This window comes from Rhodamnia argentea, chromosome 4 (assembly GCF_020921035.1).
Source record: "Rhodamnia argentea isolate NSW1041297 chromosome 4, ASM2092103v1, whole genome shotgun sequence".
Taxonomy (NCBI): Eukaryota; Viridiplantae; Streptophyta; class Magnoliopsida; order Myrtales; family Myrtaceae; genus Rhodamnia; species Rhodamnia argentea.
Window position 1 is genome coordinate 22,933,917 of NC_063153.1, and position 18,768 is coordinate 22,952,684.

The 18,768-nt window shown below is 42.8% G+C and overlaps 3 protein-coding genes across 3 annotated transcripts; 2 read left to right on the forward strand and 1 right to left on the reverse strand.

The window, feature by feature from the left end:
* The first annotated feature begins 533 nt into the window (after positions 1-533).
* LOC115740734 (profilin-like) lies at positions 534-2,709 on the forward strand. Its single transcript, XM_048277284.1, has 3 exons — positions 534-757; positions 1,403-1,540; positions 2,308-2,709. Exons 1-3 carry the CDS (start codon positions 635-637, stop codon positions 2,440-2,442), a joined length of 396 nt encoding a protein of 131 aa, XP_048133241.1. The 5' UTR covers positions 534-634; the 3' UTR covers positions 2,443-2,709.
* Positions 2,710-6,176: 3,467 nt separating this feature from the next.
* On the forward strand, positions 6,177-7,165 carry LOC115740652 (protein OXIDATIVE STRESS 3 LIKE 2-like). Its single transcript, XM_030674187.2, has 2 exons — positions 6,177-6,737; positions 6,856-7,165. The coding sequence occupies exons 1-2, from the start codon at positions 6,445-6,447 to the stop codon at positions 7,160-7,162; spliced, it is 600 nt and encodes a 199-aa protein (XP_030530047.1). The 5' UTR covers positions 6,177-6,444; the 3' UTR covers positions 7,163-7,165.
* A 2,841-nt stretch (positions 7,166-10,006) lies between these two features.
* On the reverse strand, positions 10,007-12,326 carry LOC115740538 (protein IQ-DOMAIN 25-like). The gene is made up of 3 exons (XM_030674027.2): positions 11,680-12,326; positions 11,068-11,283; positions 10,007-10,756 (listed from the first exon to the last, which is right to left on the reverse strand). The coding sequence occupies exons 1-3, from the start codon at positions 12,070-12,072 to the stop codon at positions 10,115-10,117; spliced, it is 1,251 nt and encodes a 416-aa protein (XP_030529887.2). The 5' UTR covers positions 12,073-12,326; the 3' UTR covers positions 10,007-10,114.
* Positions 12,327-18,768: the final 6,442 nt, after the last annotated feature.

Here is an 18,768-nt window from a genome sequence, read left to right on the forward strand (position 1 = left end):
TGCATGCGCCGACGGATCGACGCACGAACACCGTGTAAGCTAAAACGGGAGAACAAAAAGTCGATTGTCATGAATTTTGACGGTCACACAGCCGTAAACACGAGACCAAGGCGTCGAAACTCGCTAGTGGGAATAGTTCGTTCATCTAGCTTTACACCGATGAGTTTTGAGAACTAACGGCACCCAATAAATCGCGGTGGCCGGCTCTCCAAGCTCGTTCTTCTCAAAATGTGCAGCAATGGATTGGTTAAAAAAAAATCGCTCGAGAATAGGCTGGTTTGCTCGGCTTCGGGGCATGAAAGCCGATCGCAATACGGGTCAGAGTGAATTCTGAATAATGCTTGCATCCTGAAAAAATGTTTAACAAGAATGACAATTAATGGCGACATCAAGACACTATCTTTCTCGTGTTATATGTAATCATTCAATTGTTTCTTTATTAAAAATGATTACGAGTGTATTAATACATTTAATTTTTTTTTTCCATAATTTAGGGGTTAAATCCACCCTACCCTTAAGTACCGACGAGAACCGAACGGCTCAGTTACGAAGCATCCCCCCTCAGGGTCAAGCGCGCACGACGAATCCCCCAAAAACCTCTGAAACGACACGAATCTCGAGCAGGAGGAAGAAGATGTCGTGGCAAACGTACGTGGATGAGCACTTGATGTGCGAAATCGAAGGCTACCACCTCACCGCCGCCGCCATCATCGGCCACGACGGCAGCGTCTGGGCTCAGAGCTCCAATTTCCCTCAGGTTGGCCTTCCCTCTTTACTACTTCGCACCCACCGGGTTCTTGATTCTCTCGATTCGGCTGTTGCTTTTTGCATCGGTAGGCTCAGATCATTTGATTGGGTCGAATTCTCCTGAGATCTGATTATCTGAACCAGCTTCGTTCACGGGCTGCTGGTAAGTTGCGTTCGTTGTGGTTTCGAGTTCAATCTGGGTGCTGTTAGAAGCGGTGATGGTGTTTCGGATCTTGTTAGGTTTTCCGATAGATGATTTAAGAGACTGTTTGGCCGATTGTTCTTGGGGTTTAATATGGCCTGCCGTGATACTTTCGCTTTCGGCATGTACTTTTGGGATTCGTGTTTTAGGCAAAGTGGCTTTAGACTTCATGAGAAGAAAGAAGAATCCTCGGTTGCTTAGATTCAATTCTCTCCCTTGAGCGTTTTGATGGTTTGTACGAGTGTTTCGCGCACTTCTTGTTGTTGGATACTTGCGAGCCTGCAAATTTTGCACGGCTTTGATGGGCAGTTGCACCGTATAGACTTTCAATTCCTTTTCAAAATGCTTTTGCCCATGAGAAGTGGCTGATGTTGAATTTCTCCGTGTTCCTCTTTCTTTGGGCAATGTCGATTCTGTGCTCAATGGCTTTATGCTGTTTCCCCCCATTTTCAGTTCAAGCCCGAGGAAATTGCTGCAATCGTCAAAGATTTTGACGAACCTGGATCACTTGCTCCGACGGGGCTTTTCCTGGGGGGTGTGAAACATATGGTGATCCAAGGTGAGCCTGGAGCTGTTATTCGGGGGAAAAAGGTATGACTTCCCATCCATCCTTTATTTACCATTGCCAACCGCTCTTGAAAAGTTTAAAGTTTGTTGCATACACTGATTGTTGCTACATTTGTCTCTTCAAGGGGGCCTTTCTCCTGATTGAGGCATCAAGACAAATTGATGTCGAAATTAGGATGAACTGGGCTTGCTGTTCCTCCTCGTCTGTTGATCTGATCTGGCAACTTTTAGGGCTCTGTATTCTTGAAAATTGTCACCGTGATGCAATGGTGTCAATGGGAAAGAGTTGTTTCTTTCCAAGAAAATGTTTTACAGCCGCAGAGTCTCATGCATTTGATCAAGTGCAAACGTGGTTAACAAAAAGTTTATATCGATTTCTTTTCCTCCATTTTTTTATGTACCTTGAAAAACCCAGACAACTTATATAGTGGTCTTTACTTTTTTCGGAGAACATTGGGAGGTTTTAACTGTGCCCAAACTATTTGGGGCCCCTAAACATTAGATGTTCCTTTTAAGAGGGTGTAAAGATTTGCAGCATTATCAAAGACTTATGAATTAGGGTGAGGGAAATATGGCATGCTCTGGAGAATCAATAGATCAGCTTATTGAAGAATACTTTCTGTTACTTTGGCTAGTCACACACACACACACACACACACAGAGCATGGTGCTCTTGAAAGCAAGCTTTTTAGCATTTGATGCGTTTGGAAACCTTTGGCACTGCACTTCGACATGTGTTCTTGTTCTCTATTGTCAAATATTCTTTAAAACCATCGCGGCTTTTCTTTCAGGGTCCCGGTGGAGTCACTGTCAAGAAGACCATTCAGGCCTTGATAGTGGGCATATACGATGAGCCCATGAATGCAGGCCAGTGCAACATGATTGTAGAAAGGCTTGGTGATTATCTAATTGAGCAGAGTCTCTAGGCACTTCGGTATGTTCGGTTATTTGTTGGAATCCCTGTTGCTTATTGCGACCTTGCATCTAGCAATTGCCCTACTTGGATTGTGAATTGCAATGATAAGAATACTCATGTAATTTGAAAGTTCTATGCGCACTCTAGAAGTTTGCTGCTTGAGAGTTGATTTCTATGGTGTCTTATGATTGTCTCTGTATTAATCTGAATAGATCGGATGTAATTGCAAAAGGCTTTACTTTCTTGATGTATCTAATAGAACTGGTTATTTCATGTATTCTCTTCCTGGGGGTTGTGTCGGTTGATGGTATAAGGACCAGGCAGTGACATATCTGCCTAAACTTACTTTTTCTAGGTTGAATCAGATGGGGATCAACATCCAATGAAAGAGGCCATACACCTTTCATCGGATTGTGATAGATCCGCCGTTTTAAGACATGCATATGTTAATCGCCCTTGTTCTCTTAAGTCTGGAATTATCATTGGTGTATTTCCTGCCAGAACACCATCTATGGGATTTTGCATTAGGATTTCGACTTACTGGTGGCTTTTTGGGTTAGCATACAGTTTTCGGTATGGTATCGTTTTTTCTTAATTGTGCCCAGTAAAACATTTCCCTTTTGATAAATCTACCATTCATGGCCGATAATTGTATTCCTGTAGCTCTTTGTTAAGGAACTTGCGATGCGGTACCGGCCATGAGGTCAGAAAGCGTTTTGCATAGGCTGGATCTGCTTCCACAAGAGACTCTTTTAAGCTGGTTGATCGATTAGAATTCTCTGTAAATGGTGTCTGGATCTACAATTACAGTGTTTGCATAGATGTAGCGTATCCAAGATTCACACACATCTCAGGGGCGAGTTAATTCAGTTGGTATGGTCATCAAGGGTGATGCATTTGGTGATGCATTTGTTTCGTGGAGAATAAACGATTCAGAAAATATTTTGACATAAATTGTTATTGATAACAAAAATATTTTTTATTGAATAATTTTTCAAGTGATACAAGCAATTATTTTTAAAAAAATTAATTTTCCAAATTGTATTTTTTGCAAAACAAATGGAAGTGCTGTTTCTCAATATCAAAAGATAATCTATATGAGAAACACATTTGATTCCAATTTGGGGGGGGAGGAAGTCATCGACCTCTTTGCTTTATTCAACGAATTGGGAGTGATAGAAGTGACTATATTATCAAAAAATTCTAAATTTATTGTGTGGCGGTGAATTCAGTCTTAAACCTTTTAATTATAATTTATTTAGTCCTAAATTTATTATAGGATCATCAATTTAATCTTAAAATTTTTAATTGTGTTAATTTAATTCTAAATTTTTTAACAATATGTTAATTTAGCCTTTCCGATTTTTCGAGAAGCGTTGACGTGGCGGTCTAATCCGCATCGGTCGTTCTACTTGGTAAGCTCAGCGTTGTCATGGACAATGTTTGAAGTTTTTTTTTTTTAAATATTTTTTTTCTCTTTTCTCTTCTTCTTCAGTTTTCTTTTTCCCCCCGCCCAGGCCTCGGGGCGGGTCCTCAACGCCGGCCTCGGGCGGGGGCCGCCCTTGTCAAATTGGGTGAGGGAGCCCATGCCCGTCTCACCCTTGCCTAAGGCCATCGGAGGCAAAAAGGAAAAAAAGAAAAGAAAAAAAAAGTAGTTTCTATGTTTTGACTTTGGGATTCAATTATTTGTCATAAATAAGGGAATTTAATCATTTTTTCTAGCTCATTTGTTTAGCAAAAAAATAAATGATTTGAAAATATATATATTTTAAAAAAATGATTGAAATTACTTTGACGTTTGACCAATCGTTCCTTCGTTTCCAGGAAAATGCATTTCGAGTCGTTCGTTATCCGCAAAATCGAAGCGGGGTAGATCGGTGGCTATCTCGTGGTTTCGTCGAGGGGGGAGAAGGTGTCCCCCCACCTTATCCGGAAGGAGTACAGCTTTCTTGGTTGCGTGTAATAAATTCCAATGCTGACTAGAAAATGGTTTTGGTCCGAAAGCACCAATCTCACAACTGCAAGTGGCTTAGTTTCCCCCTAGGGAGACATTATTGATGCTGAATTTACCTAACTAGCCAACTATAATTTGCCTTTCGGGTAACCTTTTCGACAGCGACCCCCGTTCGATTTTGATGGGATTGAGATTTAATATGGATCGATATTGCTTCAACTTTATCTCGTGCCGGATTTGACTGGTACCCAAACGCTTATCGTGCCACAGAAAAAGGACATCGTTCCCGCATTGCGGGTTTCGCATCAAGGCTACGTGGTGCACTCATGATTGATGTTAACACGGCACAAATCGAAATTATATCCAGCAGGACGTGTTCGCTAGCCCGGAGAAGAATAGCGCGCGAGAATAGGATAGGATAGGATAAGATAAAGAGCACGAAAAGATTCGTCGTGTCCGATTCTTTCGTCTGGTCAAATGCCATGTATGATCATTTCGGATTTGTCCGAACTTATTCCAATCTGAAGGTTTCTTGAGACGCCGGATAGGATAATCTTTATCCGATCCGATGTTTTGTTCGGGGGACAAACGCGCCACCAACCGTTTAGTGCCACGATTTGGTTTTGCCTCTTTCTTTTCCTCGCTTTCTTCTTGAGTAGGACATGGGTCGTCGTCGATTGTTTATAACTTTATATAAGCAAAGGAAGGGCATGAAAATTGCATCCAGAAACTCTGAAAACTTTAATAAGTTAGGTCATGTCGGGGCACAAATTTAAAAACAAATGAAATAAAGGCACAAACTCCATGTCCAAAAGACTCCAAAACTATGTGGCCTTTGACAACAGTAGAATTCGTACCTAACGAAAACATCGATTCGAGGGGGACAAATTACGATCTTGGCAAATCGGTGCGATTGCATTTTGGAGTGGAAATCTCTAGGGCGCTTGGTAATAACCCTAACAACGTGCGATGCCTAGAGATTGCCTCTCTCCTTAAAAGAATATCACTTGCCAATAGTTATTTTCATTGATATCAAGGATCATCTATTGAAAAACTATATGAAGAGTCGTCTTCCTTGCATCCCGAAAGTCGTATAACATGAAAAAGTATGACTCGTTGGCGTTCCGTTGATTACATCTTAAAAGCCACATATTACAAAAGGAAAAAAAATTGCTATTCTTGATTGATTTTTGAACATTAAGAGATCTTTCTAGAGACTGTTATGGTATCCCAAAAGTGTCTTGCATCTGTTTTTCTCCTTTTAAGAAACCGATCGCACATGAAAGCTTGGCATTTTCATTTTATTTCTCCAACAAACGCAAATATCACGAAGCTGTTAAGTTTAGGTCTTTGCCTTGTGCACGTAAGACAGTCGACACGCGGTCGATAGAATTCGAACGCGCGATATGTAGATCGCGGATGAAAATCTCTCGACATCCCCAATTATCTAAAGTTAGATTAAGAGTTATTTTTCTTTGGCACTTAATATATCCAGCCGAGCGCACAAATTTCATGGGAGACATCGAAAAACAGAAACCATGCTATGAAAAATGTCTTGTCTTTGCGGGGCAAAGCAAGCAAAAGATGCCATGGAAAGCGACCCAAGTTTCCACCATCTTCCCCCCCACCCTCCGCCACGCAAAAAAAAAAAAAAAATGGTGGTGACTCAGACATGGATGTGCTCCGAGACTTGGTCCTTATCCTCTTCCGTTGTAGTCCGAGAAAAGAAAAAGAAAAAGGAAAAACACCTAATTTGGAAAAAAAAAATTCAATCTTTAAGAAGGCGATGATGACAAATCATCAGGATAAAGCCACGATGAATAAAATAGTCGGGTGCTATCCGATGCACCCTAATTTGCTCGCTTGATTTGCATTTATATATATATATCCGTTCGTTGCTCCCCCAGAAGAGGACCCAGAAATCATTTGCTTGTTTTCTCCATTGATTTGCAGAGATCAGATAGATCAGACCCTTCTTCTTCTTCTTCTTCTTCTTCTTCTTCTTCAGCAGTTCTCTGTAATCTTCTTCTTGTCTGGTGTGTTCTTTGCGGTGAGAAGATGGGTGGAGAAAAGCAGAGCTGCTGCAGGGACGTGGATGATGATCCGAAGCTTGTTGATGCGAGCAGAGGCGGCGGCGGCGGCGGCGAGTGTTATGAGTCTGAATCCTCCATGGGAGACTCTCTGGTGTCTGATGAATCGTCGTCGTGTTCATCGTCAGAGTTGGCAGAGGATGCATCTTCCTCAACATTGTGTTCTTCTTCTTCTTCCTCCTCCTCATCATCAACCTCTTTGTCAAATGGCCATGGGCCTCTGTATGAACTATCTGAGCTCATGACTCACCTCCCGATCAAGTAAGCAAAGTTTCTCTTTTTTTTCCGGGAGTGTAAATACCATCCCTGCAACTCATTTTTCTGGGGCCATTCAGTGTTGCAACGTTGATAAACCCTTTCGTTGTTGATCATTTTGCAGGAGAGGGCTTTCCAAGTTTTACCAAGGGAAGTCCCAGTCGTTCACATCCCTGGCCAGAGTCCAGAGCATTGAGGACCTTGTGAAGAAAGAGAACCCTCACAGGAAAAGGTTGAAAATGTGCAAGAGCTTTGCAGGGGCATTGGACAATCATGGCCAGAAGTCATACGGCCCAAGGCCTACCATATCAAAGAAGAGTTCGATTTCAAAGGGTTCATTTTTATCTCCTTCTTCACTGAGCAAGAGAGGTGCTTCAGTGGCTAGTCTTGCCATGGATCCTAGCCCTGTGGTCAAGACCTTTCATTGTTGAAAAGCTCTTGCCAGGCACAGAATTCTAGAACTTGTGTTAGGAAAAAAAAAATGTAAAGTTTGTTCTGTTTTTGTTGACAGATTCATTGACTGCTCTATGAAGAGATTATACTGTCTTGTCTGTAGTTCAAGCGAAGCTTTCGGGTTTCTGGTCTCAGCGAGTTGAATGACAGTTTAATGTTAATGTGCCTAAACTCATGAATTGCGAGATCTTGCCGGGCTTGTTCATCGAAGTGATCCAGCAACTAACAGATTCTTGGGGTGATTCCCGGGTTATTATGCGTTATCCAAGATATGGAATCAAGAAAACCTGTCAAGCATCTACCTTTTCTAAATGGTTTTAAAAGATTGTTTATGCCAGAAATGATGAAACATGAGGCACCTAAAGGCTGTACAAAAGTATTGATTCTGAGGTGTCGTGATGCCCGAGAGGAAAATGTATCAACATTTTGGATCCAACAGTCTGATTTCGATTCGACGGAGGCAATGAAGTAGCTTCTCTCCAGAAAATCTTAAACTCAACAAGACACAAAAGTAAGTTTCTTATGCCCGAAAATGAGTTGATCTTACGATATGGATCGGCTCGGGAGAGCAGTTTTGGATTCGCACATCATGGAGTCTGTTGTTTCACTTCACATAGTATTGTTCTATCGGTTTGTCAGACCGATCAGACAACCAGCAAAATATGGCAAAGTTGAAGTGCGGTCACACAGACGGCTCCGCTTACAGGCCATGATCTACCAATGTTGTCAGCTAGAAAATTTACATATCCAGCTCCGCGTCAGGAAGGAGATCGAAGTACGAACTTGCGAGCTTGTAATAGCAGGTGATTAGAATAAACCTCGTTCAAGCTATCACCATAGAACAGCTCACAAGATTTCCTGATGGAAGAAATCACAGACCACAAGATCGGGACCCTCGACTAACAAGAATGAAGCTACATATACCGGTCCATGAAGATTCCAATCAAATAACGATTATGTCAGGATGAGGTTCTATTCCGGAGCCAAAGGCATGACAAACTCTCTGCGCCCGTTAAAAGATTTGATGCACAAGAACTTCGACTTCGTACTCGCAAGGCCAGTTTCATGCACATGTTCCAGTTCCAGAAACTCTCAAACCAGGGAATGAGTCGAAGTCGAACTGCAGCGCACAAATCATGAGTAAAAGTAAGTGAGGATACGATCTAAAGAACTTGTGAGATCACTATCATTCAAATGCCTGAGCTCGTAAACAAAACGCTATTTGCAATTCATCAGTTAACACTTCTGTCACACCGAAGCTGCTCATTTTTGCCTCGGCCTAAAGTGTGAGGTAGTGGTTTTCAATGTGAAGTAAAATTGGAAACCTAGTTATATGGTACCATACACAGATGTCACATTGAACTTTGCAATCAATTGGTTTATGTACTTCAGCATCTTTCCTTCAGATTCAGCCTGCCTAAGGCAAAAAACTTGGAGGAAAACACAGCCGTGAGGGTCATCTTTCTACTATCATGGAGATGAGGGCGTCTTCTGGTCATCGTCTCAAGATATTGATGATGCAGATGCAGAATTACTGATAACGAAAATAGAGATTTGATCAATAATTCATCAGGGAGTATTCCCAAAAACTCATCTAAATACAGTATACATACTGAAAAGATGCTCCTTTACATGAGTTCTATAAAAATCCTTTATGGTTCAACAAGTGTTATCCGATTTACTCGAACTAGAGAAACTCTAGGTCGAAGAGTTGAACAATTTTCTAGCAGTTCGCCCCGATCTTTCAAATAAATAGAGAACCCAGGACAGTGTCAAATGCGGTGATTTTAATACAAGATCTGCCGAATTCATACTAAGTGCTTAATCAAAGGATACAGGGGAACCAGGAAGTATAGCATGCAAGCAAAGTCGAAACGAGAGTGCTAGAGTACAACCGTGATGAGGACAGTGTCAAATGCGGCACAAAACGCGCAGAGAAGTGGGGGCGACGAAGAAAGAATTAAATGGAGACAGTCGTCGCCGTCAACATCGAAACTGTGCTACGAATGTATTATGCATGTGGAGACGGATAAGCCTCGGCAGCAGTGCAAGATCGCCGGAGCTGGCGCTACGGATGCAGAAAGCTTCCACATTGAAGTGGGCCTATTGCAGCGATGGCAGTCCTGGCACATGGTTTGCTCATGAACAGTCCTGTTGCTTCAGTTAGCTCCCTCCTAGAAAGGGCCACGGTTTTGGTTCCTTGTTCCCTCCTGGTACACGCAACCGAACCTGTGTGTGGACCAAATTCAACTCAATGGTATTATTAGGCTACTTAGACTTGTCTGCACTTCATCATTGTCTTCTTCTCAAGAGAATCTGTGTAGTATTTAGCTGTCATTTTTTTTCCAATGGATTTGTTTAAATCTCGTTGAGTTTCGAGATGCAACCACAAGACTGATTCGGCATTTTTAAGGGGCTTCTATCTCGTCTCTCCGCTGCTGTAGATCGGCTGAGGTGGAAATGGAATGTGATTGTGCAGACTCATGCTCCGCAAACTAAAGCTTATGGAGTGTGTAAATGGCACATCATTCATGCGGTGAACGATCTTGTATCTTGATCGCGAAAGACGAGTAACGCCAAGCTTATGATTCGCCCGGACAGAACGAGCCAGAAACTCTACATCGCTGCAAGTAGAAGCCGACCAGATCCAAATGCAAAGGCGCGTTTTTCGGAGGGATAGCATCACATCTCCTGCAAATAAAGTTACGATTTTTTCTCTGCCCCTCAAACATCCAATTCCTAACCATATTTAGATTGTTTATTTCGTTCACGAGCAGGATTAGTCGGATACTTGAAGAACCAGGTCACCAATACATCAGATGTTTTCCATGATCCATGAAACGGATCCAGAAAAAGCAGGGAAAAGACAAAAGTTTAAAGGCAAGTCTCTCCATCCGTCTCGCTCGCCCCACAAGCCAAAACCTTCACCATCATCTTCTTCTCTCCCACTCTCCGAGTTCTTGCTCTGGTCTCTCCATCTTCTTCTTCCCGACGACGGCGTTCTTGAACACGATAGCCTCCTGCGCCTGCGAGCACGACCTCTGCATCCTCACCCCGACGGCCCCGCTGAAGCTACTCCTCGACCGCTCGTACTCCATCATCACCTCCAGCAGCGACGCCCCCTTCCTCGGTGCCTCCGCCGCCCCCCCGACCCTCTGCTTCGGAGCGCTCTGCGACCTCAGCTTCGCCTTGGACGACTGCGTGACCGACATGTAGTTCGGGACCGAAAGGAGGCCGCGGCCCTCGCGCCGCCGGAAGAGGCAGCCGACGCCGACGTCGCTCCTCGCGGGCGTGTTCATCGACCGGGGCGTGCTCGCCGGAGTTGTGGAGGGCCCGGGATCATCGAGCCAGCCGGAGCTCCGGAGGAGCCGGGTCGGGGCCCGGCATGGGAACGTCTGTCCCGAGCTTGAAAAGGGCGTGACCCCATTGTCGACCTCGACGATCTTGGAGGTGTCCTCGGTGGCGGGGTGGAGTGTCGTGGAGTGGACGATGGACGCGGAGAGCCTCCTGTTGTGAGTTGGGGCGGCGCGTGGGTGCTCGTGCTCGTTCCTCGTCTTGTCATCGTATCTTTCCTGTTAAAACAAAAAAGAATAAAAAAAAAATAGTAATTGACAGATTCTTTATGCTAAAATTAAACTTAAGAATTATTATTATTATCATCATCATTATTTTTTGGTCTGAAACTTAAGAATTATTTCAAGACGTCCATGATGTGTCATCTCGCAGGGACACTCGCAGTCAAACTAATTTAACGGTTACCGGCCAAAGAAAAGACACGATTTTTTAGCAGTCGAAAACTGTCTGAGCGTCATCTCTGGAGGCGTAAGCTCACTCGCAGTCGCGTATGCATTTAACGAGACTGTTAAAAAGTTTCGGGTCGTACCATGGGCTTGCGGGTCCCGAACCCGTTCCTGCAAGTGTCGTCTCCTCCTCCTCCTCCACTGCGAGCTGATAATCTCTGCAAGCGAGCGCTGGCTTGAGCTCTCATGAGAGCTTCAAAGCTATGGAGTGCCGCGGCTGCTTGCTTCCTCACCAGGTACCCTCTCACGTGCGCCTGCAACTTCACCAGTCCCTTCAGCGCTCTCAGTGCTCTCCTTGCCTGGTTATTTCAGATTCAAGAAAACGGCAAACAGGAAAACAAAAAAAAATCCAGTCTTTATGGGGTACTAAAAACTTAGCATTGATAAAACAGAGCACTTCACATGTGAGATTGCTGTTGTATTTCATTTCCTGTTTCTTCTCAATCTGCTGAATCGAACTTACCGTCGAATGCGAGAAATTCCGACCCCTTCGCGGAGAGTAAGGAGTCTGTTTTCGCATTAAATTCATTGACACACGACATATTCAACTATTTAAGCTGATGGGGAAAACGAAATTGAAGTCTTTCGGGTTACCCACCAAATGTACTTTTCAGGGAAAAAGGCTCAATTGGGTTTCTCATGATTCGCATTCTCTAGCTCCGAAACACTTTCTTATGTGCAAGCCGAAAACTCACCAGATATCCCCTGAAAACTGTCTGGATCTTCACTGCGGCGTGCCCCTCGGGCCCGCCGACGGACATGGCGCCTCTCCAGCTGCTCGTCAGCCTGATGACAGCCACTGCCGCCTGCGCAGCCACCACCGCTGCATCCGCGGCAGCAGCCGTGGCGGCCGCCACCGCGATGGCGCGCTTGTTCTGCTCCTTCTCCGCCTCATCAGTGCAACCAGAGGACCTCAGCCAGGCAGCCTCAGCCACAGATATGTTGGGTGGGATGGTTGCGGGGTTGTTGCACAACCCGCTTGAATTGCTGGACTGTATCTTGCTGTTGCTGTTGTTGTTGTTGTCCAGCTCGTTTCTGTCCTCCTTGATGCCGAACAGGCCCTTAAGCCACCTTGTTGCTCTGCCCATCTTATGTGCGAGTGAAGATTGTGTAATGAGCCCAAGAAAGAGGTTGCAACACCGTAAAAATAAGAGCTTTGGACCGAACCAGTCCACAAAAACGGGGTTGGAGTGAAAATTTTGAAAACTTATTGGACTGCAAGTTGCTGTCAGTAGGAAGGGTCAAAGTAGGGTTCTTCAAATTCTCAATCTTGGGTTTCTTTCCATTTTGCAGAAAGTGGTAATGAAAGTCTATAAGAAAAAAAAAACAGGGCATCGTTATATTTGGGAAATGGGAAAAATGAAGGAGGAAACGAGTGTCAGAGAATTTCTCCTCTTTTTATTTCTCTCAGACAAGGGAAGAAAAAGAAATCTTCCTCACGTGACCAGCTGCATAACATGACAAAAATTTTCTGGGTGAAAGACGTAATTACAGTAGGGTAAATTATTGAAGCTAAAGGTTCCAATGAAGCTTTTTTTTTTTTGGGTCGAAGCCAATGAAGCTTTGAATGGGAAGTAATTCTGGTAAAAATGTAAGAGGACTGTGACAGAAGTCACAGAACCCTTAGAAGGGGAACACTGCACGCTAACAGCAACAAAAGCGAGAATCAGATTCTCGGGAAAAAAGTTTCCCGGGAAAGAAGATAATGATTCCTAGGAAAAGTGAAAGAGGCTGGCTAGTGCAAGTGCAACCAAGGAAAAGCGCAATGGCTGTGTGCTTTCTAATTCAACCCAAGAGGAATTCGGGCAAAAAAAAAAAAAGGAAATGCATAACCTGAAAACACTAGGAAAAATTCTCCAAAACTCGACCGAGAAAACTTATTAGGACAGAAATAATAAAACTTGTGACCCTGCGAAGAATATCCAAGAACGTCGGAAAGAAAGATCGGTACTCATGGCATGGGGGCGAGAGTTAAAACTCGGCAATTCTAGGATCCTTTTTACCTATAATTGCGAATTAAATGCTAGGATTCCTGTGGCTCATTCATAGCTTATCTAAACTTAATAATCGGCTGCTAGATCAAAACTGGCACTCCCCCCTTCTGTCGTCCTTCATTCCTATTTGGCTTCCTGGAGCGACGTGTCCTTAAAAAGGAAAAAGATACCTTAGTGTCCTTCCTCTCTGACACCCTCGTGAATCATGCATATTCTCATAATTGAAACCACCCCCTCAAAGAAAAAGGAAAATTTTTGATGAACTTATTCAACTGTCCTCCGCAAAAGATGTTTCTTGACCATGTCGAGCACTCAAATGCCGAAGCCGAGCTAACTGGAAGACTTCCAACTATGGTTGCTTGTGAAGAGAAAATGAATCATGCAATTCTCTTCTCTCTGCACAGAGGCAGAGCCCAACGGGAGTGAATTGAATTCTGCTCTGAAATCTGCTCATAGGCCTGCAAAAATCAGACTCTTCTTCTCCTTTTTTGTTCTCTCTCTTTTTTTTCTCTTTTCTTTCTTTCCTGGTTCGGGTCCTGAAAAGATCTGTGCGAGGGTGCGCTGTTGCAGAATCTAACTGTATATTTCAGAGCTGCATAACCCTGTTTCACTGCTCCCATTTTCCCCTGTTTGCCTCAGTTAATTGGGCTCCTTACGCTAACTGTCCTGTCAATTATTGTTGCACCACCCTTTGACTCGTGATGCTCTGATACTGATACACAGCCATAAAAGATGATGCGAAAAAGTTGAAATCTTCAGTAAAGGCGTGTACTTTGAGCCGGCTAAAGGCGCTGCCATGCTCCTCTGCCATTGGAATAGGATTCTTTTGCTGAATGGAATCGCTCTGTTAATGACCAGTTTAATACGTTTACTGTAATTAAAAGGAAGAAGGAAACTTTAGAAATTGCTACAGCTTCTGGTGCAGTGAGTGCATTGTACGGTGCTGGAGGCAATGACTGTACGTGAACTATTAAGCGCTCGCATATCAACATTTCTATTTCAGAAATCAACTTACGACTAGAAATTGATTTTTTTTTTATCATAAGTTGATTTCTGATCGGAGAAATTCGTTTAGTAATGGTTGAAAATTTCTAATTCTAAAATATTATTAACACAAAAACTTCTATGAAAAATTATTGTTGGCGGCCGAAAAATTTCTACTTCATTTTTTAATTTTTTAAATTTCTTTAAAAAATATTTTTTTATTATTAAAAAATATTATTTACTTCTTAAAAAAATTGTTTATATTTTGCTCCAGTGGCCGGAGACAACAATTCGGCGACGGCCGAGGCGGCGGGGGGTGGGGCAGTGGTTGGAGGCGGGGAGTGGTTGACGGGTGGGGACGTGTAGCGAAGATGGGCGTGGTTAAAAAGAGGGTAAGGGTGTAATGAAAAGAGGATGAGGCAAAAAGTACTTCTTAATTTGAGAAGCAATTTATTTTTAACTTCTCAAATTGGGGAAAAAATAACTTCACAAATGAAAATTCACTTCAGAAGTAGAAATTTCTTTTAAAAGTAAAATTTTTTACCAAACGGATTTTTGTTTCAGAAGTTAAATTACTAAACAGATTTTTACTCCCGAAGAACTTCTAAAGCAGAAATCCATTTCTAGAAATGTTACAATGTGCACATTAATCAAAGAGTGTTTTGTGCAAGCTTCTATCTTTTCCTTGCAACCTTTCTGGCAATTTGTGAATGAGTGCTAGGTTGACAATCTCACAGCACTGTTAGTTATTTCTGACCACACGATCTCCAAATCAAATAGTGTTTTGTGCAAAATACGCGGTGATGGTGTGTGGATCTACGATTGAGATTATATCGTTCTTAACAATATTATCAGGGAAGCATTTCCCTTTGGGAATCTAGTAAAGTTATCCTATCACCAGAGGAATTTCTCCCGTGCACCTGGATCCAATAGTTTAAGGCTGTATTTGGTTGTCGGGATATAAATCATCATATCCCGTGTTTAGCAGTTGTTTAGGATAGGATCAAGAGGGGATAAAGGGGGATATAGCCAAGAAAAAAATATCCAAAGGGAGGTGTGATAGACTAGGATAGGATTTCTCAATAAAGTAGATACGAGAAGAACCGGGTATTTCCCTCAACCACCTCCACTCCTCCACTTTGGGTTGCCTCTCCCGTGCACTAGGCTACCTCTCTAGCGAGGAAGGGGGCGGAGGGGCCCTCCTCTCCGATAGTGCGGTGGCCATCAAGTGTGTTCGCCTCATCATTGAAGTAATATGTCCTCAATCGTGAATAGGCTTCTCTCCTATTAATGTTGGCTAGTTTCCTTGGCATAAGAAGACTAGCTTCTTCTAAAATAGACGTTGTTCTTTAATTAGTTGTTTGGCGTAATATAAGATCACATCCCTTGTTATTTAATCGCTTGATCATTTTCAACATTCAAAATGGATCTCGACATGTTATGAAGAACTTGAGGTTGATTGTCGCCTTTTAAAAGGGGTCTCGATATTCAAAAGAGTTTTCTTAGATGATCTGCATGAATACATTTTCAACTTGCGAAAAGAGGTTGAATAATTAGATTTTTCAGTACTTGTTCGCTCACTCGACAATACAACGAGCAAGGTCATTGGGTCATTTGACTCCAAATCAATACCCCGATTCTATGGAGTTTGCTCCAACGATGTTGTGCTCGAGTTCAGATAGTCCAAACCTCATCTCAACAATAACTTACTCATTAAAACTCATCATTGAATAATTTCTAAAGCATCATGATGTTTCATCAAAATAGAGTCGATTTCAGTCACACATTGCCTCTGCTTATCTGACTTTAAATCTGTAGTTCATCAAACAATAGACAGGATATAATAAAATCCTTGGACTTCTTATTCTATCATACCCAGTTCTATATTGACTAGAAATCCAGACGACCAAACGCAGCTCAAGAGCATCATCACGGATATCGGTTTTGCGGGTCTCGCGTTTGGACCCGGGTCCGGACCAAGAAAATCTCCTGCTACTACGATACAGACTGCGGCTGCTTCCAAAGGCCATTGAGAAAACATCAGGACTTGTGGATTAGGGAGAGACATGGGAGGCCCAAATGAATCACAATCCGAATCGCCGAACGAAAATCTCCCAAGAATTTGCAGGCTTGCGAAAGAGACCCCTAACAGGTCCATCTAGCCCGGATTGGGTGCTTGGAAAAAGTTCCGACCCAAAAGGAAAAAGGCTTCTAGTCGTACTCATCATTTCCCCTTTTATCGCACCAATCATATGGTTTTAATAAGATAAACTACTTCCACAAAGGGGGCATACTGCAAGGACCAGCTGGATCAGATGCCACCAAAGAATGAATGGAATATCTTAACGCAATTCAAGATTGTCAAAACTGGCAAGCAACTTTGACCTAATGCGTAATGTGATCCCTGGATTTTTAATTTGTTCAATGTGATCCATAAACTATAGCCTAATGTGCGATATTGTCCTTGAACTTTTAAATTATTCAACTGTCATTCCATTAATTCAAGTATATTTGACATGGTTTTGCTAATGGATAACATCTGACATACCATGTAAGCCAATGCATGCATGCATGGCCTATGCATGTGATGTGTTCTTTCCCGCCTCACGTGCCTTCGACATTGTTTTCACTAACTCGTCATGCCGGACCCGCGTGTCGACCTCCGAAGGGATAGAGAACGATGGGGGGATTGATGGATGGTATGTATTGGATATGTAGCATGTGATGCAGCAGAGGAGACATGCCGTGCCAATCACAGGAATAAAGAATGAAGAGCAGCGAGAGTTGAGCAAATCATGGAACCAACCTTAAAAAAGGAGTTGCAAGTGACAATTTTCAAAACCTTTTCCTTTCAGCCACTTGTTGCTTGTAAGGAGGACAAGGGCTCAAAGCTTATCCATTGCCCCCATTAGATCGTAGCCTCCATTTGTCTCTGTCTCCTTCCCAATGAGAGTTCGATATTGAAGGATGTCTAAACAAAATCCAGACGATATCTTAGGAAAGTGGTGGTGGTGGTGGTGGTGGTGTGGCTGGGTGTAGGATTTGATATATAAAATGACACCAATAGCATGCTAGTTTTGAAAGTTTGGAAATTGGTTGTCCCTTCCGTAAAAGTTCAAACCGTTAAACAAACGACGAGGTGCCTGCTTACTTTGAGATTTGGAAAACGACAAAACAAACAAAACGAGATTTCGTTCGCTTGTCAGTATACGACATGATGTTCGTTGAGAAAAGAAAGGATATGACATGACCTATACACTGTGCCTTGAGCACTCCCTTGGTTCACAGACTGTTAGGATAATAAGCAGGTAACATGGGATTGAATCAAATAATGACCGGCATGCGTGACAAGAGATGGGCTAAGATCTAGCCTATAAGCGGGAACCACAGTGATCGATCCAACTCCAAGCCGATTTTAGGGAGAACAGCTGGTTCGGTTCTCAGCCGGTTCAAAGGTAGAATAACCATTGATATTTGTGTTAAGACATTGTTTATTAAGAAAAAGTGATTTGACTTGATTTTCTGAAACTCATAGGTTCTAATGCAAATTTATGTCATTAATCAATTTTCTCCCCATTGGGTTAGCCAACGAAAATTTTTGAACAAAAGATTTAAAGAAACATTATAACTCCTAAGTATAGTATCAGGAAGATGCCTTGAACGGGCTAGGCTGGTTCTCGCTTCCACATTCTCAAAACAGGCTAAGGGTCCGGTGGTTTTTCGACTCCACTCTTAAACTTATACCACCTTGTTATGTACGCTCCTATGCACAACACACGTAAATAAGTGTAGTCTTAGGCTCAGACTTTGGGCTCCCCCTTGGTGAAGGCATTTGTTGCACGCTCTCTGTCAAAGAAAAATGTGGAAAACTGAACTCCAGCCTTCTCGACTTTGTAATCCCATCCTATAATTGAGTTTGCAACCGATTTGCCGTGAACTTTGAGTTGCATACGAATTCAAGATATGTTTCTTTTTTTTGGTCATAAAGGTGCGGTTAGTTAGCTATATTTTTGTCTACATCGAGTATTCAATGTTCCCTATCAATAATTCCTTGAGACAAGAAAAGAAAAGAAAAGAACCACTAGACGGTTCTAACCCTATTTTCCAGGCAGGCATGATGCAATGGTATGGGTGATGATGAATGGTGGGTTGGAAATTGGAAGTGAGAGGAAGAACTTGAGAAAGCAAGGATAAGGGAGACAAGTGAGCGACTGGAGAGAGCAGTATAGTTTATATTGCAGTGAAAAGAGCAGCCATGTGAGAACCATCATGGGCCTCGAATGATTCTGTCTTTCATTCATTCATTCATATGTTGCCTTTTTAAATTATTTCCTTCCCCATCTTCCATCCACCAACATTCCATGACCACTTTGCGCTTCACAGAGAGACAAGAGAGAGAAAGCTGTAGCTGTCGGGGGCGACTTGTCCTCCAGATCCAATCCAGGCTCTGTTTATCTGCTCTTGTTCACTTCCAATTTATGACAGATTCGACGGACCAACATGCCATTAAAAGCTTTGTGAAGAAGAATGAGGCGCGTTCTTCTTACGAAGATCACATAAGATACTCCTAGATAGGCGGCTGGGAAAAATTGCATTCCTCAGTTGGTCTACCTGCGAGTGCTAATCAAATGGAGGAACTCCTCTACACATGTTAACTTCACTCATATGGTAATATTCGTGGCATTCTAAGAAGTCGTTCACCAACAAATCCGAGGAGATTATAATGAAAACATCCAATGGATTGGCTGAGTGGTTAATGCTTAGTTTCGATTTAGCAACTTTTCCATATTCAAATCACAGCGTTTT